This window comes from Alosa pseudoharengus, unplaced genomic scaffold (genome assembly GCF_046254945.1).
Source record: "Alosa pseudoharengus isolate Yale_2024_CS ecotype anadromous, Long Island Sound unplaced genomic scaffold, YU_APseudo_1.1 YU_APseudo_1.1_scf_18, whole genome shotgun sequence".
Lineage (NCBI taxonomy): Eukaryota > Metazoa > Chordata > Actinopteri > Clupeiformes > Clupeidae > Alosa > Alosa pseudoharengus.
The window spans coordinates 8295281-8312780 of record NW_027468650.1 but is presented as its reverse complement, the minus strand read 5'-3'; the positions used below and the strand labels follow the sequence as shown (position 1 = coordinate 8312780).

Below are 17500 nucleotides of genomic sequence, written 5' to 3'. Positions count from 1 at the left end.
TGTGTGTGTGTTTGTGTGTGTGTGTGTGTGTGTGTGTGTGTGTCTTTGGTTCACTCACTCTGAATTCCTCCATTATTCACATCTTTCTGCCAGACATGGCTGTGTGGTGCTCAGTCCAGCAACAACCCTATTTCACAAGTTGCTTGTGAAAGTAATGAAAAAGATAAACAAGAACTAAACAAGACTTCCCTGGCATCCATCAACACTTTATTTTAGTCAATCAATGTTAATTTTGCATGGGGAAAAAAAATCCTGAACAAATTTAACCATATATGAGATCTGACTCTGAGGATCAGACAACCTTAGATGTCTCTAACAGCAGACATGGTCATAGACATAAGAATAACAGACAGTATCAATCAGCACCATGGACAGAGACAGCTTAAGGGGATAATGGGGCAACTTTTTGAGCAACGTTACTGGGCAACCACATGACCAGTTCCATTTATTCTGATTGGATGATTATGACGATTTGCTTAATGATGATTAAAGTTCTCCAGAAAAGAAAGCGTTAAGTGATATCAATTGGGAACATGGCAGAACCACAACAATGAGGAACACTGTCCAGCAACATTGCTCAAAAAGTAGCCCAATGCATCATCAGCTTTAAATGCCACACTTTCCACAAGGCGGCATCACGTGGTCATAACAGACACGCCTCTTTGCTCGCTCTGCAGGCCCTCATCTGTATTCCTGCGGAGTAGAGACAGAGGAGATAATGACACGTGGTCTGCCACCCCATGCTGCCACCGGACCCCCGTGACCTCACAGTATTTCTTTATCGGCTTACACCATGCATCTATATCAGCCAATCACAACTTCAGACCATTACGAACATAAGAACTGTGCCTTTTGTAGCCTGTTATCTGCGTGGCATTTGCTGCAAATATGTCAGCATGGCTATGGCCAGAGAGAAAAAAAAAACGGGGATAAAATAAACAAGCAAGCAAATAAGCCAATGTAGGCTAATAGGATAATGAACTCGTTGAGGATGAGGACTTGTGATGCCCTGCTCCCTCCTTGCCCTGATATCACCAGTATTCCACCACCTTCGCTGGAGCCATTTGTGCGAAAGAGCAGTGAGCATCTTTAATCGCTAATTGAGGTGGTGGTAGATGCTTAACCATCCAGAAAATCACTGGTTTCCAGAGAATTAATAATTTATCAAATCAATGTCGAAAACCTATTTCTGTGGAGTGCCACTGAGCAACCTTTCTTCATTTCCCCCAGCACCGTTCATGGATCTAAAGCCACATGGTGTTACTCTGCTTTTCACCATCCTGAGCCAGACTCCTGGGAAAGAGAGGCAGGTTTATACCGAAGCTGCTGTAGTCTTGCGTGGATGGAAGATGGAGTGTGAAGGCATTTGAGCCTTAGGCAAATGGTGACAGAAGCTGTGTGTGAGCTCCAGTGACCGCAACAACTGCTGAGTGCCCTGAAGCCGAGTCCGCTGGACAGTCACAGGTGCTACAGAAATGTGATCATTTCACACTGTGGACTGGACGCTAACACCTCAGAACATACTGTGTAATTTCCGTCACATCGTTCCCTTGTACTTTATGGGATGGGAGTGTTGCCAGATGATAGCTAAACCGCCTAGTCCCCAGCTCTACAAGTATCACTTTGAATAGGACACCACTAAACTCCAATCTAAGCAGACAGACTAGCTGTTTAAATCGAAGTCGACCTGATTGTCATTGTCACACCCATTCTCTCTCTTTCAAGGCTCGCTCCGGTGTGTACTTCACTCCATCTCATATTTTATGAATGCCTGTCTGCCCTTTGATGTCTGCATCGTTAAGGCGAATGGTAGTGCACTGTTCTGTGCACCGCAGTGGACAACACCTGTCCAAAGCACATCTCAGCGCACACACCGTGACGCTTTTTGCCGCGACGTGGATGTTACTGGCCCCTTATGGGGGGGGGGGGGGGGGGGGCATTGAACAGCGCGCGTCTCTTTGAAGTGCGCCGGGGGCCTTTGTTACCGGGCCCTGGCGGAGGCCCTGTTGACAGTCTCTTGGGTTTGATGAGGAAAACCTTGGATTTTGCCCCGGGGCTTTTTCAGCATCGTTTCGCCAAAGCCTCTGATCACCCAGCGTTCTGATTTGATTACCCCCCCCCCCCTTACCCATTCTCTCTTGTCCTTGAAGTTTTGGGGCCCTGAGTAGTTTTGAAAGACAAACAGGAGATGGGATCCTACCTCTTTGGGCGGTGTGCAGACAGAGACTACCGAAGGGGAATGTCAATATCTTATTTATTGTCTGTTTGAACAGGAGCGCAGCACACACCTGGCTCAGCGGCTTGGAAGCAGAATATAAACAAGGTGGGAGTGTGCTGCCAAGCTGCCCAGAAAGGACAGGAAAAACACGACAGCCTTGACACATGCCAGTGATGGAGCAGACCAACATACAGTGGACTGAGCCCTAAGGAAGATAAAGGGCTGTGCTAATGATTACTATGTGCTGGTCATTGAAGGATAATGGTGGTGCTAGCAATGCAGTGGTCTGACTACATATCGACCCCTCCCTCCCTTTCCTTTCCCATCTCATTTATTGGTAGTCTGTCCATGTTGGAAAGCAATGGGGGAATGAATAAAGGGAAGTGTAGAAGGCATGTGTGTGTGTGTGCGTATGCATGTGTGTGTGTGTGTGTGTGTGTGTGTGTAAGGTGTGTGTGTGTGAGAGTCGTGTTTGTTTGTGTGAGAGAGTATGTGTGTGTGTGTGTGTGTGTGAAGTATAAGAGGTGCTCCTCTGTCATGGCCCACAAAATTAAAGAAATTGACCTGAAGAGTGCTCACCTTGGACCTTGGACCTCACAGATTTAAAACCGCAATTTGGAACAGTGTGATATAACGGAGAGAGAAAGAGAGAGAGAGAGAGAGACACAAACACTTACACACTCATATATTCTACCTGCAGCAGAGAGTGATCCCCTGTGGAGGAAGGTCATTACTGCTTGACCATTCCTCATTTTGGTCACAAGGTCATCAGATAGTTTATGAAACCCCACGGTGTGCTCAGCTATGTGAACATTCACCATCTTAGGCATCTTAGGCTTTTCCGTTTGACTAAACACTCTTATTTATTGTATGGAAAATGCCACATGTGAAGGACCTCAGAAGATCAATAGGGTTTGCCATCTCTCAAGGCGTCGAAACTGGGAAATAGTTTTGAACGCTAGTAGTATTCATGTCACACTGGACACATACTGTACATCATAATTAAATGCAAATGCAGAAGAAGATTATTAAAAAAAAGGGTCAAAATGCTGCAGGGGAGGAAAGTTATGCCAACTTTTTGTGGTCCAGGTGGTATTAGTATACATGAGCATGGCCCGCATGACATGACATATTATGTTTTGAGACATTTAACAAGATATTGCCCCCCCCCCCACCATTCCCCCATTTGCAAGATTCATATTCCAGGGCCTGTCCTGCCTTGCAGCACTACAGTCAACAACCTTGAGTCTGCTCCCCTGGGCCTTATTTGTTGCAAGGTTCTCTGTCCGTGCCTGGATGAGGTAGTCCTTTAACCGTGTCCAGGGCGAAGCGACCAGGGCTGTGGCCCGAGCCTGGACCCTGCCTTGCGGAAGCGTCCAGCGGGCATCAATCTCAGGCTGTTTAATTGAGAGCCTAATCTACTGGGTCACAGAGCCTGTCCTTGAACGAATGGCGTGGACCTGTAATAACCCCCTTTATTAAAGACTCCCACAGGAGAGATGCAACTCCTCTGGTACTATTTGTCTTACATTAGGGTGTGTGTGTGTGTGTGTGTGTGTGGCTGCTGTGCCACTTTGCCTGTCTCTTTGGGGACATGAATGGCGTTTCCTATTAAAGTCTCTAGTGGGCAATACAAGAAAACTGCTCCTGTGTTTGGGATCTGATGATTGGGTTTGTCAACGTGTGTGTTTGGGATCTGGTGATTGGGTTTGTTAACATGTGTGCTTGGTGCATGTATGTATGTCAGCATTTGTGTTTTACATTGTGCATACCTGTTTGTAAGCGTATGTGTTATTGATGTGTGTTTCTGTTTGTCTGTGTGTGTGTAGTGTTTGTATGTGTGTATGTGTGTGTGTGTGTGTGTGTGTGTGTGTGTGTGTTGTCTGTGTGTGTGTGTGTGTGTTTGTGTGTGTGTGTGTGTGTGTGTTTGTGTGTGTGTGTGTGTGTGTGCTTCTTGTTGTTCTGAGGGGCTTCTGTGTCCCTGTGCTTCTCTCCTCTGGGACATTAATGGCATTTTCTATTAAAGACTCTAGAGGGCTAAACGAGCAATTGCTTCTATGGATCATGTCGAGTGTGTGTGTGTGTGTGTGTGTGTGTGTGTGTGTGTGTGTGAGAGAGAGAGTGTTTGTGTGTATGTGTGTGTGTGTGTGTGTGTGTGTGTGTGTGAGACTGCTCTTGTGTTCTTATGATTACAGAAGTGTGTTCAGCACCCTGCCTAGTGATCTTTGCTGGTTCTAAATTGGGAAGGGTGTCATGCGCCTCCTACCACAAGGGTCACTGCAAGCCCTTTTTTACATAGCTATTATTCATCACTTGCATATTAAATTCAATTGCCCATAACTAATAGGCACATACTGCAAATGTAAATCAGTTCTAAAAGCAGTGTAAAAATAGTCAAGATTTCCTTTTGGTTTTGGACTATGACTCTCAACTTATAATGAGTTTCCAGTACTCTCACATATGTTTTCCTCCTGGAAAACCCATTTTGGTTGTTTGATTGTCTGACAAAATTATTTTGGATTTCAATGCTAAGTCCTTTACCCGCATAGGACACAGTTATGTGTGATCATCAGAATAATGTCTTTGTTTTATGTTGTTTTCGTTTTTCAAGGCCTTACTTTGCGTCTATTCTTCGCTTAAATGTTTAGCTTCTGAATCAGACAACTCCACATCTCTAAACTCTCTGTCTGTTTGATCCCCCCTTTTTCAGCCGTTCTGTTTGGTTTCCTAAAAAGCGCTGGAAAGAATGTAAACGTGACACGTGTGTATGTGTGTGTGTGTGTGTGTGTGTGTGTGTGGTCATGAGTGTGTGGGGCTTTGTTCTAGTTCGTTTGTTCTTACTCACAGCACTCCTCCGCTGGACATCAAGGTTTTTAATTACGCCACTACATCAATGGCCAGCCCGGGGTAATTACTGACATGGACAGAGAGCGCATACATCGACAGCGTGCTTTTATCACAATTTATCTGGCGGAACAGATGAGACTTCAAGTCGCTCCCTAATTTACACCGCACTTCTCAACAGTGGGCGCTGAGACGGTGAGTGTAGGCTGCCTAGGGGATGGAAGACTGGCTCTCACTGGGTGAACTTGCGGTCAGTTAGTCAACATGCAACGCAAAGGTGCACACATTGAACCACAAATCAGCATCTGCATTGTTTTGTGTAGCTGCTCCAAGGTCGAGTGAGAAGTACAATTAGTCGCCACTGAGACGCAATGCCCCAGTGACTGCCCGTCTGAGATACATAGGAATTAAAATTGTCAACCTCCTAAAATAGTGGTCATTTTTTTCTGTTTTTTTTTCAGAAAACACAAACAAGTTAACCAAAAACTGAATGATGATGATTTAGCCAAAAAAAAAAAAGTCAAAAAATGACTCATGCCATTATATTAGGAAGGTGACAAAATGCTTTTCTGTGTGTATCTCTGAAAAATAACAGCATGTCCTCGTTGAAAAGCATGTTGTTGTCTGTTTAAAGAGCTTACCAGAAAAGCTACCTACTTCCTTTGTCCGAGAAATTAAATAAATGAAAAAAAAAAAAAAACTCTCTTGGGCAGTACTTAAATGCTTTTCTTTGGTCACTGTAAACCAATTAAGGTCATTTAATCATCTATTTGAAGCAGTGGACAAAGCATAGTGAAGCCACAGTGCTGTTTCTTTTAAAAGGTATTAAAATTAACATGAATTAATACATTTCATAAAGATGTTCATAGGCCCTGGCCACACTGCAGTGCAAAACCCCAACAGACATGGTGACTGGACATTAAATTCAAAAGCTTAACTAGACCTACAGAATATGGGTGCAGTTTGATGACACATGTTGAAAAAACCTGTTGGTGTATCCAAATGTATATTGGATGAATATATCACTTAGAATAGGCTGCGAAAGTCAGTGCGATCTAGCCTGGTCCATCACATTGATCAGGGGTTCCTAACGTTACTTCTTACTTCGCCTAAACTTTACAAACTGACAATAAAGAGAATGGGCAGTCAGGAAGCAATGTATGTAGGCCTACCTTTGCTGTAGCCTACATAAACTTACACAATCTTCCAACTACAATTTTTGATGTTTGCTGCTACCGTTTACCACAGCCACTTTTGATATCAGAATGATAGTGTCATCCCCTCTCCTCACTGATTGACCCGTCCTCTCTGGTATCTGATGGAAACATTAACGAATTATGCTGCTCCAGTCTAGTATCTCTAGTATTGTGATCATTGGGTGTGATTGCATTTGTGTTATTAAAAGTAAGAGACCTAAAAATCCATCACAGATCTTTCCAGACGTATTAGAGGACTACAGCATATTGGAAACTATCTAGTCTTTATGTATATATATTATATATATATACATATCTAAAGAGGAGTGCCATGTTACTCATTCAGACTGCTTACACAATGCACAGTCAAGTTGTTTCTAGATATTAGAGTCGATACACAATTGTTAATGTCTAAATGATAATACTAACAACAATATTCCTGTCCTGTGTACTTTTGGGGAGGAGGGTTTCTTAACATCTTCCTCCAATTTGCCCACTTGTGTGTCTGAGTTTGTGCTCATCAGGACAAACAGGGGAAGAGGAGTTCTTCCTCACATCATCAAGTCTGACACAGTGTGAGAGATGGGCATCCTGGGAGCGACGGGTCAACTTTTCAAGTGGGCTGGACTCAACCTGATCAGAGGAGACCACGCAGACTATGGTCAGCTCCACTTTCCCAGTATCATTGGGAATGCTCACCACAGGCTCAGAGTTGGACCTCTTAGACACAGAAGCTGTGCCTGCGAACAGACACTCTTGTGGTTGAACCATGGGCAGTTTCCTACTGAAAGGTTTCACATATCTGGGGACGTCAGCCTTGGGACAGGTGGCATTCCTTTTAAACTGGACCACAGCTTCATATTTAGTAATGGTCCCTCTGTGTGACCAAAGACATTGGACTGAGTGTTAGCATCAAGAGAAAGCCCTACACATCTGTTTTTGTTTCATTCCCGCATCCCATTCATATGTCTTGGGATACAGATGTATTAGGCTACTCACTCTTTTGGATCTGCAAATGATGTTCTTCTCACAGGCATTGGTGGATTGAAGCTTCAGACTCTAATGTAAAGTGACAATTTAAGTGAATTTGGTTTTACATAAAGTATGCATATCTGTTGTTCTGTAATTGGCATAGCCTAGGCTATTTGCATTAGCTTGCTAAAAATATAATTTAGTTATAAATAATAACAATAATAATAATAATAATAATAATAATAATAATAATAATAATAATACATTTTATTTGTTACATACTGTAGCACCTTTCAAAGCACCCAAGGTCACTTTACAGAGTAAACACAGTAAAAAATAATAATAATCAGCACACACAAGTCATTTACACATAAGATTTATATAGCCTTTCTATGGCTTCATGTTTCATAGTTTAAAAAGATGGCCAGAGACGTTAATAATGTTCTAAAGAACTTGACTAGACCTAAGCTACATCAGACAGATCCTGGTTTTGATCTAGAATTTGACTAGACCTAAGCTACATCAGACAGATCCTGGTTTTGATCTAGAATTTGACTAGACCTAAGCTACATCAGACAGATCCTGGTTTTGATCTAGAATTTGACTAGACCTAAGCTACATCAGACAGATCCTGGTTTTGATCTAGAATTTGACTAGACCTAAGCTACATCAGACAGATCCTGGTTTTGATCTAGAATTTGACTAGACCTAAGCTACATCAGACAGATCCTGGTTTTGATCTAGAATTTGACTAGACCTAAGCTACATCAGACAGATCCTGGTTTTGATCTAGAACTTGACTAGACCTAAGCTACATCAGACAGATCCTGGTTTTGATCTAGAACTTGACTAGACCTAAGCTACATCAGACAGATCCTGGTTTTGATCTAGAACTTGACAAGACCTAAGCTACATCAGACAGATCCTGGTTTTGATCTAGAATTTGACTAGACCTAAGCTACATCAGACAGATCCTGGTTTTGATCTAGAACTTGACTAGACCTAAGCTACATCAGACAGATCCTGGTTTTGATCTAGAATTTGTCTGATGACAACATTCATAACCACCTCATGCTGATTAATGGTACTTAAAGCTGCAGTTGGCAAGTCTGACAGATTGAGGGGACTTAGCCAAAATGTTGAATGTTTACAACTCTCCCCCACTACCACCGAGCACCCTCTCATCGAGTTTGTGCTCGTCAGTGTGCACTGGACTGCACCAGACTGTGATTGACAGTCAGATCTCACACAGCCCTGTTCTGATTGGACCAGAAGAACCGGGAGCTGAAACAGGCTCTAGGTGGCGGTAGAAGTGCGGATTTTTTTCTAAAACCGGCTGATTTATGTTGTTCTGTCGGAGCATAGTGTCGGTTTCAGTGAATATGATCAAAAAATCTTTCCAACTGCAGCTTTAATGTAGGCCTAAACAAACAAATGAACAAACAAGGACAAATTTATATGAACGGCTTTTGATAACCCAAAATCGGTAGCCTAAACCTAATTTGCTCAAGTTGCTGCCGAACATGATCATTTTGTGGAGGACGAAAATAAGCACTCTGGTTATCAATCAACCAGCAGCAGATAATCTCTTTATAATTGCATCTATCCTTTTGGCTATTTCAGCAATCTAGCAAGAAATACATGCGTCATAGTCCACACTGTAGCTTATTGCCAGGTTCGACTTTTATTTTCATGATTAAAAAATGGAGAGATGGATTAACGGTTAGACTAACTTCTAACTCGAGTTGTAGTTTTTTCATGACCAACGTTTAATGAAGTGTCAATTACCATTGAGTGGAAGTGTGATGTGACCCCTTCCAATTCTTAGATTTGTATTTCTTTTTTCCCGAACAATATGGATGCTCACAAATCCCCCAATACATTTGTACATATATCATACATTATGTCAAAATCATACAGCTCCACAGTGCAGCTTGAAGACCTCTTCACTGACTTTTCTTCTTTGCCCCTGCGATATTTCAGTTGTTGAGGTCTCACAGGTGATCCATCAATGTTGTGTGTGTGGCTGCATGAGAGTTCAAGGAGTAGCTTTGACATGCTAAAAGGAGAGAATTGGGTTTCAGTCACAGTCAACCCACTTTAGGCGCCACTTACTGCCTCCCAGCACGTTTTCCAGATCTCATGGATGAGTAACGTTACACAGAGGCGGGTGCACAGTTTGAACAAGTGTGGCAGAGAAAGACACAAAGCACGCAGCATTTAAACAACCCAGATTACATAGTGGGGAATGAACAACATGTCTGCTTTCAGTGAGAATGCAGATAAGCAGATATGAAAACAATCCCACTCTGCTCTAGACATCAGAGATCTACCTTGCTGATATGACAGGTTCCTATATTTGAAGATAAACAAAAGTAATCAATTTTAGAGTTAACAGAAATTTATTTAAAGACTTGCAGATGTTGTCAGTGATTACAGTTTGTTCGGCAGTTTGAAGATGATCCTGAAGATTCGCTACGCTATGGAAGACATGGCAAAGAAAGAAAAAAAGAAAACAAGCATTCGGTGTAAAAGAAAGTGTTCAAGCTAGGATAGCATCCATTGACCACTGCTAATCAAAACTCCTGAGACTCAATGGTGATACCAGAGCTCCACCAGTCACTACGCCGCTTTCAGGGAGGCACAAACACACAATGCACACATGCAATTTTGGGTGTTGTTTTAGAATCCAGTTTTTAATATTTAAATGACCATAAAAAGCACATTAAAACATTTTCTCATTTTAGTTACAAAAAAATGGGTCACTGAAAAGGGCTTATCAATGCATTCACAGAAGGATTGGAACAGAAGAGGCCTAACAGATACGTATTTCTTTTTTTCTCATTAAAAAAATCCCCACCCAAAATATATAAACTTAATTGTGTAACCAAGGTATATACAGGGCATACCATCCTGGCATCTTAATGGTTATCAAGAAAGTTTGAGGTATACGACCAAAACAACAGAGCAAAAGATGAAGTGGAAAAAAATCTGACAAAAAAAAAAATTAAACTAAAAAAAATAAAAAACCTTTAAAACAAAAATCAAATAATAAACTTAAATAAGTGAAAATGAATGCCATTATTGCTTAAAACAAGCACAGGAAACAACATTAGTGAAGCATGTTGTTTGGCATGTGCTGGTGAGAGTCTTCCAGTCATGCTTGCTGTGGTCTCATTGGCCAAACCACGTGTGACCCAGAGCTTGTGGGTGGTCAATATATACAAAGGGCATATGTTATAATTAGAAATAGGGAATTGTTTGAATGCTCACTTTTATTGGCTTCATAATAGGTACACAGTATTCATCAACAAAATATCATAATTATTTAATTTCTTTATTTCTTTTACTTATTTAAGTTATAAATGCTGTTGCCATGGTTGTATTTTCTCTTCCTGTTCACGTTGAAATTAAGAGCCTGATGCGATTCTGATAGACATGCAAGTTTTGAAAGTGGATTCAGAAATAACAGTAATGTACAAAATAATAATTACAGTTTTATCAAAATACACCTTCTTCTTTCTCTTAGCACCTCATAACATATATATTTTTTTATGTTCTGATCAAGCACCACTGTTTTTGTTCTTTTTTTTGTTCTTTTTCTTTTTTTTGAACAGCACCGGGAGAATGTAGGCCACAGAGGCCCCTCCTCTCTGACCTTTTGACCTCCAATGGGTAGTTCCCGCTCACCACTCTCAGCCACGCCTTCAGATGTCCTTCACCTTTGCTCCATAAACAGGCTTAAGTCATGTGATTCTAAGCCCTACAAGGGCAACAAGTATTTTCCTGGATAATACATACACATATGGCAAGACATGTTCGCTACACCATTTCTTTTTTCTTTATTCAAAAATTTGCATGTGGCATGAAGTGGGTGGGGGTTGGTTGTTGGTGGTGGTGTTGGTGGTGATGACGATGGTGGTGATGGTGGTACCAAAAAGAGTCTTAACTCTTGAGTGCTGACCCGTCCTTCCCTGCCAAATTTGTTGTTCCTTTCTTTGGACTTTAGCCAAGGAAGCAGACAGGTCCCACTTCGAATCCAAACTTCTGACTGGGATCCCCAAAGTCATTCAACATCACGTCGATGATTGGCACTTGATCAATTTTGGGAGTATTAATCTCCATCACAGTCTTTCCATAGCCCTTCCTCTCCTGCAGATGAGAGAAAATGAGAAGCAAAGAGAAGGAGAGAGAAAAAGAGAGAAAGAAAGATAGTTGAAAATATATCCTATCACACAGAAGACAGACAAGAAAAGTTCCATCTGTGTATTTGAACTCTGGTGAACTGTTTCTGTTTGCTTCAGCAGGTGTCTGAAACAAGCCTAAGCATAATTTTCATAATATTCCCCTCCATTAAAATGACACTGCCCTTTATATCAATGAAACCCATCAACACTAATAACAAATCAAAGCAAGGCAGCCTCTAAAGGCAAAAACACACATCATGCCCAGCGTGTGCCGACTAATGAAGCACACTGTTTATAATCACACAACCATCACTGCACACCTGGCCCTTTCTGTCTGGGGCGCAGTGTATGTGTGTGTGTGTGTGTATATATATGTGTGTGTGTGTGTGTGTGTGTGTGTGTGTGTGTGTATGTGTATGTGTGTGTGTGTGTGTGTGTGTGTGTGTGTATATGTGTCTGTGTGTGTGTGTGTGTGTGTGTATATGTGTCTTTGTGTGTATATATATGTGTGTGTGCGTGTGTATATATATATATGTGTGTGTGTGTGTGTGTGTGTGTGTGTATGTGTATGTGTGTGTGTGTGTGTGTGTGTGTGTGTGTGTGTGTGTGTGTGTATATGTGTCTGTGTGTGTGTGTGTGTGTGTATATGTGTCTTTGTGTGTATATATATGTGTGTGTGTGTGTGTGTGTACATGTGTGTGCGTGTGAGTGTGTGTGTGTGTGTGTGTGTACATGTGCGTGTGTGTGTGTGTGTGTGTGTACAGTATGTGTGTGCATGCATGTGTGTTCATACCGCGCATCCGTCGCTGAGGGCCTGGATGTATGGGTTGTTGTCGTAGGACATCTCCTCATCGTTGGAGCCCAGGAAGCGCAGCGCCTTGTCATAGCTGTCGGTGGTGGCGTCGTGCCAGGCCACCGACTGGTGGCAGCTGTAGGTGAAGTTTTGCCTGGCCGAGGCCGTCAGTAGTTTGAGGAACGTCATCTGCACCTGGTTTATCGCACTGCCCTCAGCGTCCACGTACGATAGCTGCAGTTTTGAGGGAGATGGAGAAAGGGAGAGGAGGAGAAGTAGAGAGAGGAGATGGAGAGAGAGAGGGAGGGAGGGAGGGAGCAAGGGAGGGAGGGAGAAATAAAAAAAAGACAGCCTCTTAGACAGAAGAATAGCACATGGTCTTGTTTTATTTAAGGACACCGGATCACACCACTATTAGGCTAGGGAGAAACACCATCTGAATACAAAATGTCTGCTAAAATACATATCCTCCATCGTCCTCTGGCTATTTGAAACCCGCATGTGGTGTGTGGTGTCTGTCCTCCTGAGAGCTCTTTGGAGGGTCCTGCTGACCTCGGGTCAGTGTGTGCGAGCCTCTACCCGAGTGCGTGCTTGCCGTTAATGGCTATTTGTGTGTGTGTGTGTGTGTGTGTGTCTGGGTCGTCTGTGGGAGAGCTGCAGTGAGACAAATTGGAGACGCCTCCCGCTGCCCGGCACGGCCTTGCAGTGCCACTCTCGGCTCTCGATGTTGAGACGGAGAGGCTGTCATTAAAGCAACACGATGGAAGAGTTGATATTTATTCCCCTCGGCATCAATATACAACGCCATTTAGCGCTAAGATGGTACCCAGTTCGTCAAATAAATGACTATATGGGTCATGATCCTGCCCGATCAACAATGCTACATAGTGCAATATCAAGCGTTCCCGGGTGTGCATTGGCAATGTCAGAGATTCTCTGTATCCTAAGTCAGTGTCATCAGAATGAGTTTGAAGGCGTTATTTCAAGGTAAAAGAACACTGCGATGCGGTGACACAGAGGAGAGACAGATGGGGGGAGAGAAGGCTGTGGCACTTACGATTTTACCACGCTTGAATTCGCTGTACCAGGATCCAGGCACCTCCTTGGGCCAGGAAGATATCCTAACCTGTAGGCATCATGGAGGGCAGAGAGAAGAAGATTAGATCGTCTATACCACAGGAGGAAGAAACCCACTGAACTTACAAGGCTTTGGGCAGAGCTGAATTGAGTTACAGTCATACTGTGGTCTGAGAATCTATGTTAAACCAGCTGTTGTATTCACCATACAAAACAATGGTATGATTTTTTAATGACATTATTTTGCAGAAGTCAGCTACACATTTATCTGGAACATTTTCATTTAACATTTGAAACTTTTAATAGACATACATGTATTCCATGCAGATTTATTTAATTTAAGATTGAAATCGCCCGGCAGATGCAACCCCACACATTCACTCCCTGTGGGCGGTGTTGGAAATGGCACTCACTCCGTTCGACTTCTTATCTGGGTAGATGCAGGTCTCGCCTCCCGCCGTGAAGTTACAGTACACTTTGAAGGAGTCTCCGGAGCAACCCTGGTTTGGATCGATCCAGTACTCGCCTGAGGAGAACACCCATAAAACAAACTTAATAAACTGATCTGGGATCTGATAATGGAAACGGGGATCAAAGTTCAAGACAGGGATTTATGTAACGACAGAAGTCAGGAGGTCTCTTCTCAGTGCATTATCATCTAACAAACATCTTTCTTGCTGGTTTGTTCACAAACAACAGCACTAATGTTAACACTCGTGGGATAGTTTTTCTTTTTTAAAAGGTCAATGCGAGAAATTACATTTAGTAGGCTTCCGATTTGGCGTGGAGGTTTTTTCGCTCTGCTGCCTGTGACTATTAATCATAGCGACTGTCAACGTTATTCAAACTCAGAACACACAGCAAACACTGGGAGTCCCGTCCAAAAACGCTCTCTGCATAGCCGCTAGGCTAATTAGCTCTGGTTCATTTGGATAGCGCTGACGAGGACAAGCTGGCCTGGACGCCAGCCCCCCTCGCAATACGTTCTCACTCGCTCCCTCCCTTGCTTACCATCGGGGAACTCGGGGTGGCAGAGCTGCAGGTCCTTGCACGTCCTGGCCGGGTTGTTCTGTGTGCCCATGGGGTACTTCATGCGCTCGATGTCCTGCTTGAGGTTGTTGAGCGAGCCGAAGATGTCCTCCATGCCCTCGCCGTAGTCCATCATGGCCTCGTCGGCCTGGTAGTCGGCAGAGCGCTTGCTCTTCTTGGGCATGCGGATGGGCAGGGGCTGGATCACCTCACCAGGGGGACCCTGCAGAGCAGCAAGGGAGACACGAGAAGGGGGAAGGGTGAGAGGAGAGCTCACAAGAAATCAAATGTACATTTTCTTTTTCTTTATTGGGAGAGTTGCAAAGTATCGGGTAAACATATCGGGTCTTGGTTACTGGGAGACAGCGATATCCCATTTTGTTTACATGCATTGAAAATGTCAGCATAAAATATAGTTCAGATTTATGAAATGTGAGAACAGCTAATGATTGAATGATTGCAGTACTCACAGGAGGTCCAGGAGGTCCAATTGTACCAGTGTCTCCCTTCTGACCAGCGGGGCCCTAAAGGATAACAGCAATGTGGTTAGATGTTAAACTGTGCTATAATGAATGTATTGAATTGCATTGCACTGACAGATATACTGGTGTTGATGTTATGAAGAGAATCCTTCCAAAATACACCCTCCTCTTCTTGAAGTGCCCCCTCTAAACATCATCATGTTAAACCAGAAGATCATTTGTACTCACAGAAGAACCCTTGGAACCCTTGGGACCTTGTGGACCCTAAAGAAGAGACACACATGATACAGTTTCATCAATATAACCCACATACTGTACTGTACATCAGTATAACATACATTCATAATCCAACACACATACTGTATTGTACATCAATATGACATACATAACCCAGATACTGTATTGTATGTCAATATATCAATATAACATACATTCATAATCCAACACATACTGTATTGTACATCAATATGACATACATAACCCACATACTGTACTGTATATCAATATATCAATATAACATACATTCATAATCCAACACACATACTGTATTGTACATCAATATGACATACATTCATCAATACAACACACATACTGTACTGTACATCAATATAACATACATTCATCAATACAACACACATACTGTACTGTACATTTTCTCAGATATAATATTCTGATTTGTGCCAGTCATTACCAACCATATTTGTGCACGCAGCAAATTATCAAGAAATTATGATTTATCAAGACTGAAATGAATTCTCTAGTACTATCTTTCCTAATAGATACAGGACCTTGGTTGAACTGGATTAATCTTCCATACTACTTTCATATAAAGAAACTGATGGGTTTCGGGAGACTTACAGGCAGACCAGGAGGACCAGGAGGACCCAGAGGACCAGCACCACCACCGATACCCTGTGGAGAAACACATTAGACAGATCACATTAGATCAGCTGACCAGAAGCAGCAGCAGCAGCAGCCCCTCTCTCAGGTCGGCCGTCTCACGGCTCCCATCAGGAGGTGCAGCTAAGTGGAGACGGGGAGAGCACATCACTCCCACAACAGGGTGTCCTGCTACTGCCATGCCTCCAGTGTGCAGGGGGTGGATGAGACATGGGCCTTTTCTCCAGGCGGTGCTGCATAGTGCTCATTCTGTGGGCTGGGCAGGGTTGGCATAATGGGGTATACTAGGGAAGCGTGAGGCAATTGGATTCTCTGGCAGGAGCTGGCACACACTGCAGCCTGCCATTGGCTAACTGTTGCAGAAGTGTGTGTGTGTGTATGTGTGTTGGGGGGGGCATGGGGAGGATTTGTTGATGATGTTTATGGACATACACACACACACATACACACACACACACACACACACACACACACACACACACACACACACGTAAAACATACAAGCATACAAGCATTTATGCAACTGCTTTCAGGGGCTCAGTCAAACGATCTCTCTCACTTTATTTTCAATCTGTCTTCCTCCTTCTGTCTCTCTCTCTCCATCACACATCACACACACATTCACACACACATACACACACACACACACACACACACATACAGACAGAGAGACACACACAGACACACACACACACACAATGACATTTCATTAAGCATAATCTAAATGCATTTTTTCCTCCATTGCAGTGGCCTTGCTTCAAATCAGCGAGCGGAGGACCTCGGAGAGGCCACAGCCAGCTCTAATTGCATATTCACTCAATCTGTAATATTTGTTTAAAAATGGATGAGACCCCATTAATAGTGCCTCTTCATCCACGTCTAACCCTGAACCTCCCTCGGAGGGGTCCACATCGCCCCGCTTCTCCACAACAGCGCTAGTCATCTCTCACATCAGGTGAACTCGATGCCAGGCAATGACGGTGGTGGGAGGGCTCGCTTGAGCCCCGCGTGTGTGTGTATCTGCTTGATGAGAAGCTACAATGATTTTCATTCACTATCATGTCTGATTGGGAGCAAAACAGCAGAGCCATGAATGACTGCAATTGAGTGGAGTGAGCTTTTTAGTGGATGCCCATGATACATTAGGGTGATTGTAGGAAGTAAGCAAGAATTTGTTTGCATGCAGTTGCTCTGCTACTGAACCGTAGCCTTACATTTGATCTAAACCTGTGTGTGTGTGTATGTCTATGTGTGTGTGTCTGTGGCTGTGTGTGTATGTCTATGTGTGTGTGTCTGTGTATGTATGAGTTGAGTGTGTGTGTGTGTGTGTGTGTGTGTGTGTCTGTGGCTGTGTGTGTGTGTGTGTGTGTGTGTGTGTGTGTGTGTGTGTGTGTGTGTGTATGTGTGTGTGTGAGAGAGAGAGAGAGAGAGAGAGAGAGAGAGGGGAAGAGTGAGTGTGGCTGTCAGAGCCCAACACAGAGATAAAAAGATTTGGATAGACAGAGCGAGATTGAAAAATAGACTGAGAGTCAGAGAGACATCTGTTCCACGACGCGGGTACAGAATGGCACTTGTGGTGTGGCACTTACGGAATCTCCCTTGTTGCCAGGGGTACCCTGTGGACCGGGCAGACCTCGGTCTCCCTTCTCTCCCTGCTCACCGGGCGGGCCAATCAGACCAATCAGACCGGGATGACCCTGGAGGACACAGGCAAAAACACACACGAGGTTTCATTCAACACAGGTCCCTCTCTCAAATGCGGGACAGATATCCACGAGGAACAGGAGTCCATAAGCTTTCTA

General features: G+C 43.4%; 1 protein-coding gene across 2 annotated transcripts in view; it reads right to left on the bottom strand.

Moving 5' to 3' along the window:
* Positions 1-9631: 9631 nt before the first annotated feature.
* col11a1a (collagen, type XI, alpha 1a) overlaps positions 9632-17500 on the bottom strand; it is an 84657-nt gene continuing 76788 nt past the window's right edge. For both annotated transcript variants that reach the window (XM_076290191.1, XM_076290192.1), the window contains 9 exons: positions 17288-17395; positions 15657-15710; positions 15027-15062; positions 14787-14840; positions 14299-14539; positions 13701-13813; positions 13268-13336; positions 12211-12444; positions 9632-11382 (listed from right to left, as the gene is read on the bottom strand). In XM_076290191.1, coding sequence (XP_076146306.1) covers positions 11236-11382; positions 12211-12444; positions 13268-13336; positions 13701-13813; positions 14299-14539; positions 14787-14840; positions 15027-15062; positions 15657-15710; positions 17288-17395 — 1056 coding nt within the window. In that variant the 3' untranslated portion in view covers positions 9632-11235. The remainder of the gene's footprint in view (positions 11383-12210; positions 12445-13267; positions 13337-13700; positions 13814-14298; positions 14540-14786; positions 14841-15026; positions 15063-15656; positions 15711-17287; positions 17396-17500) is intronic.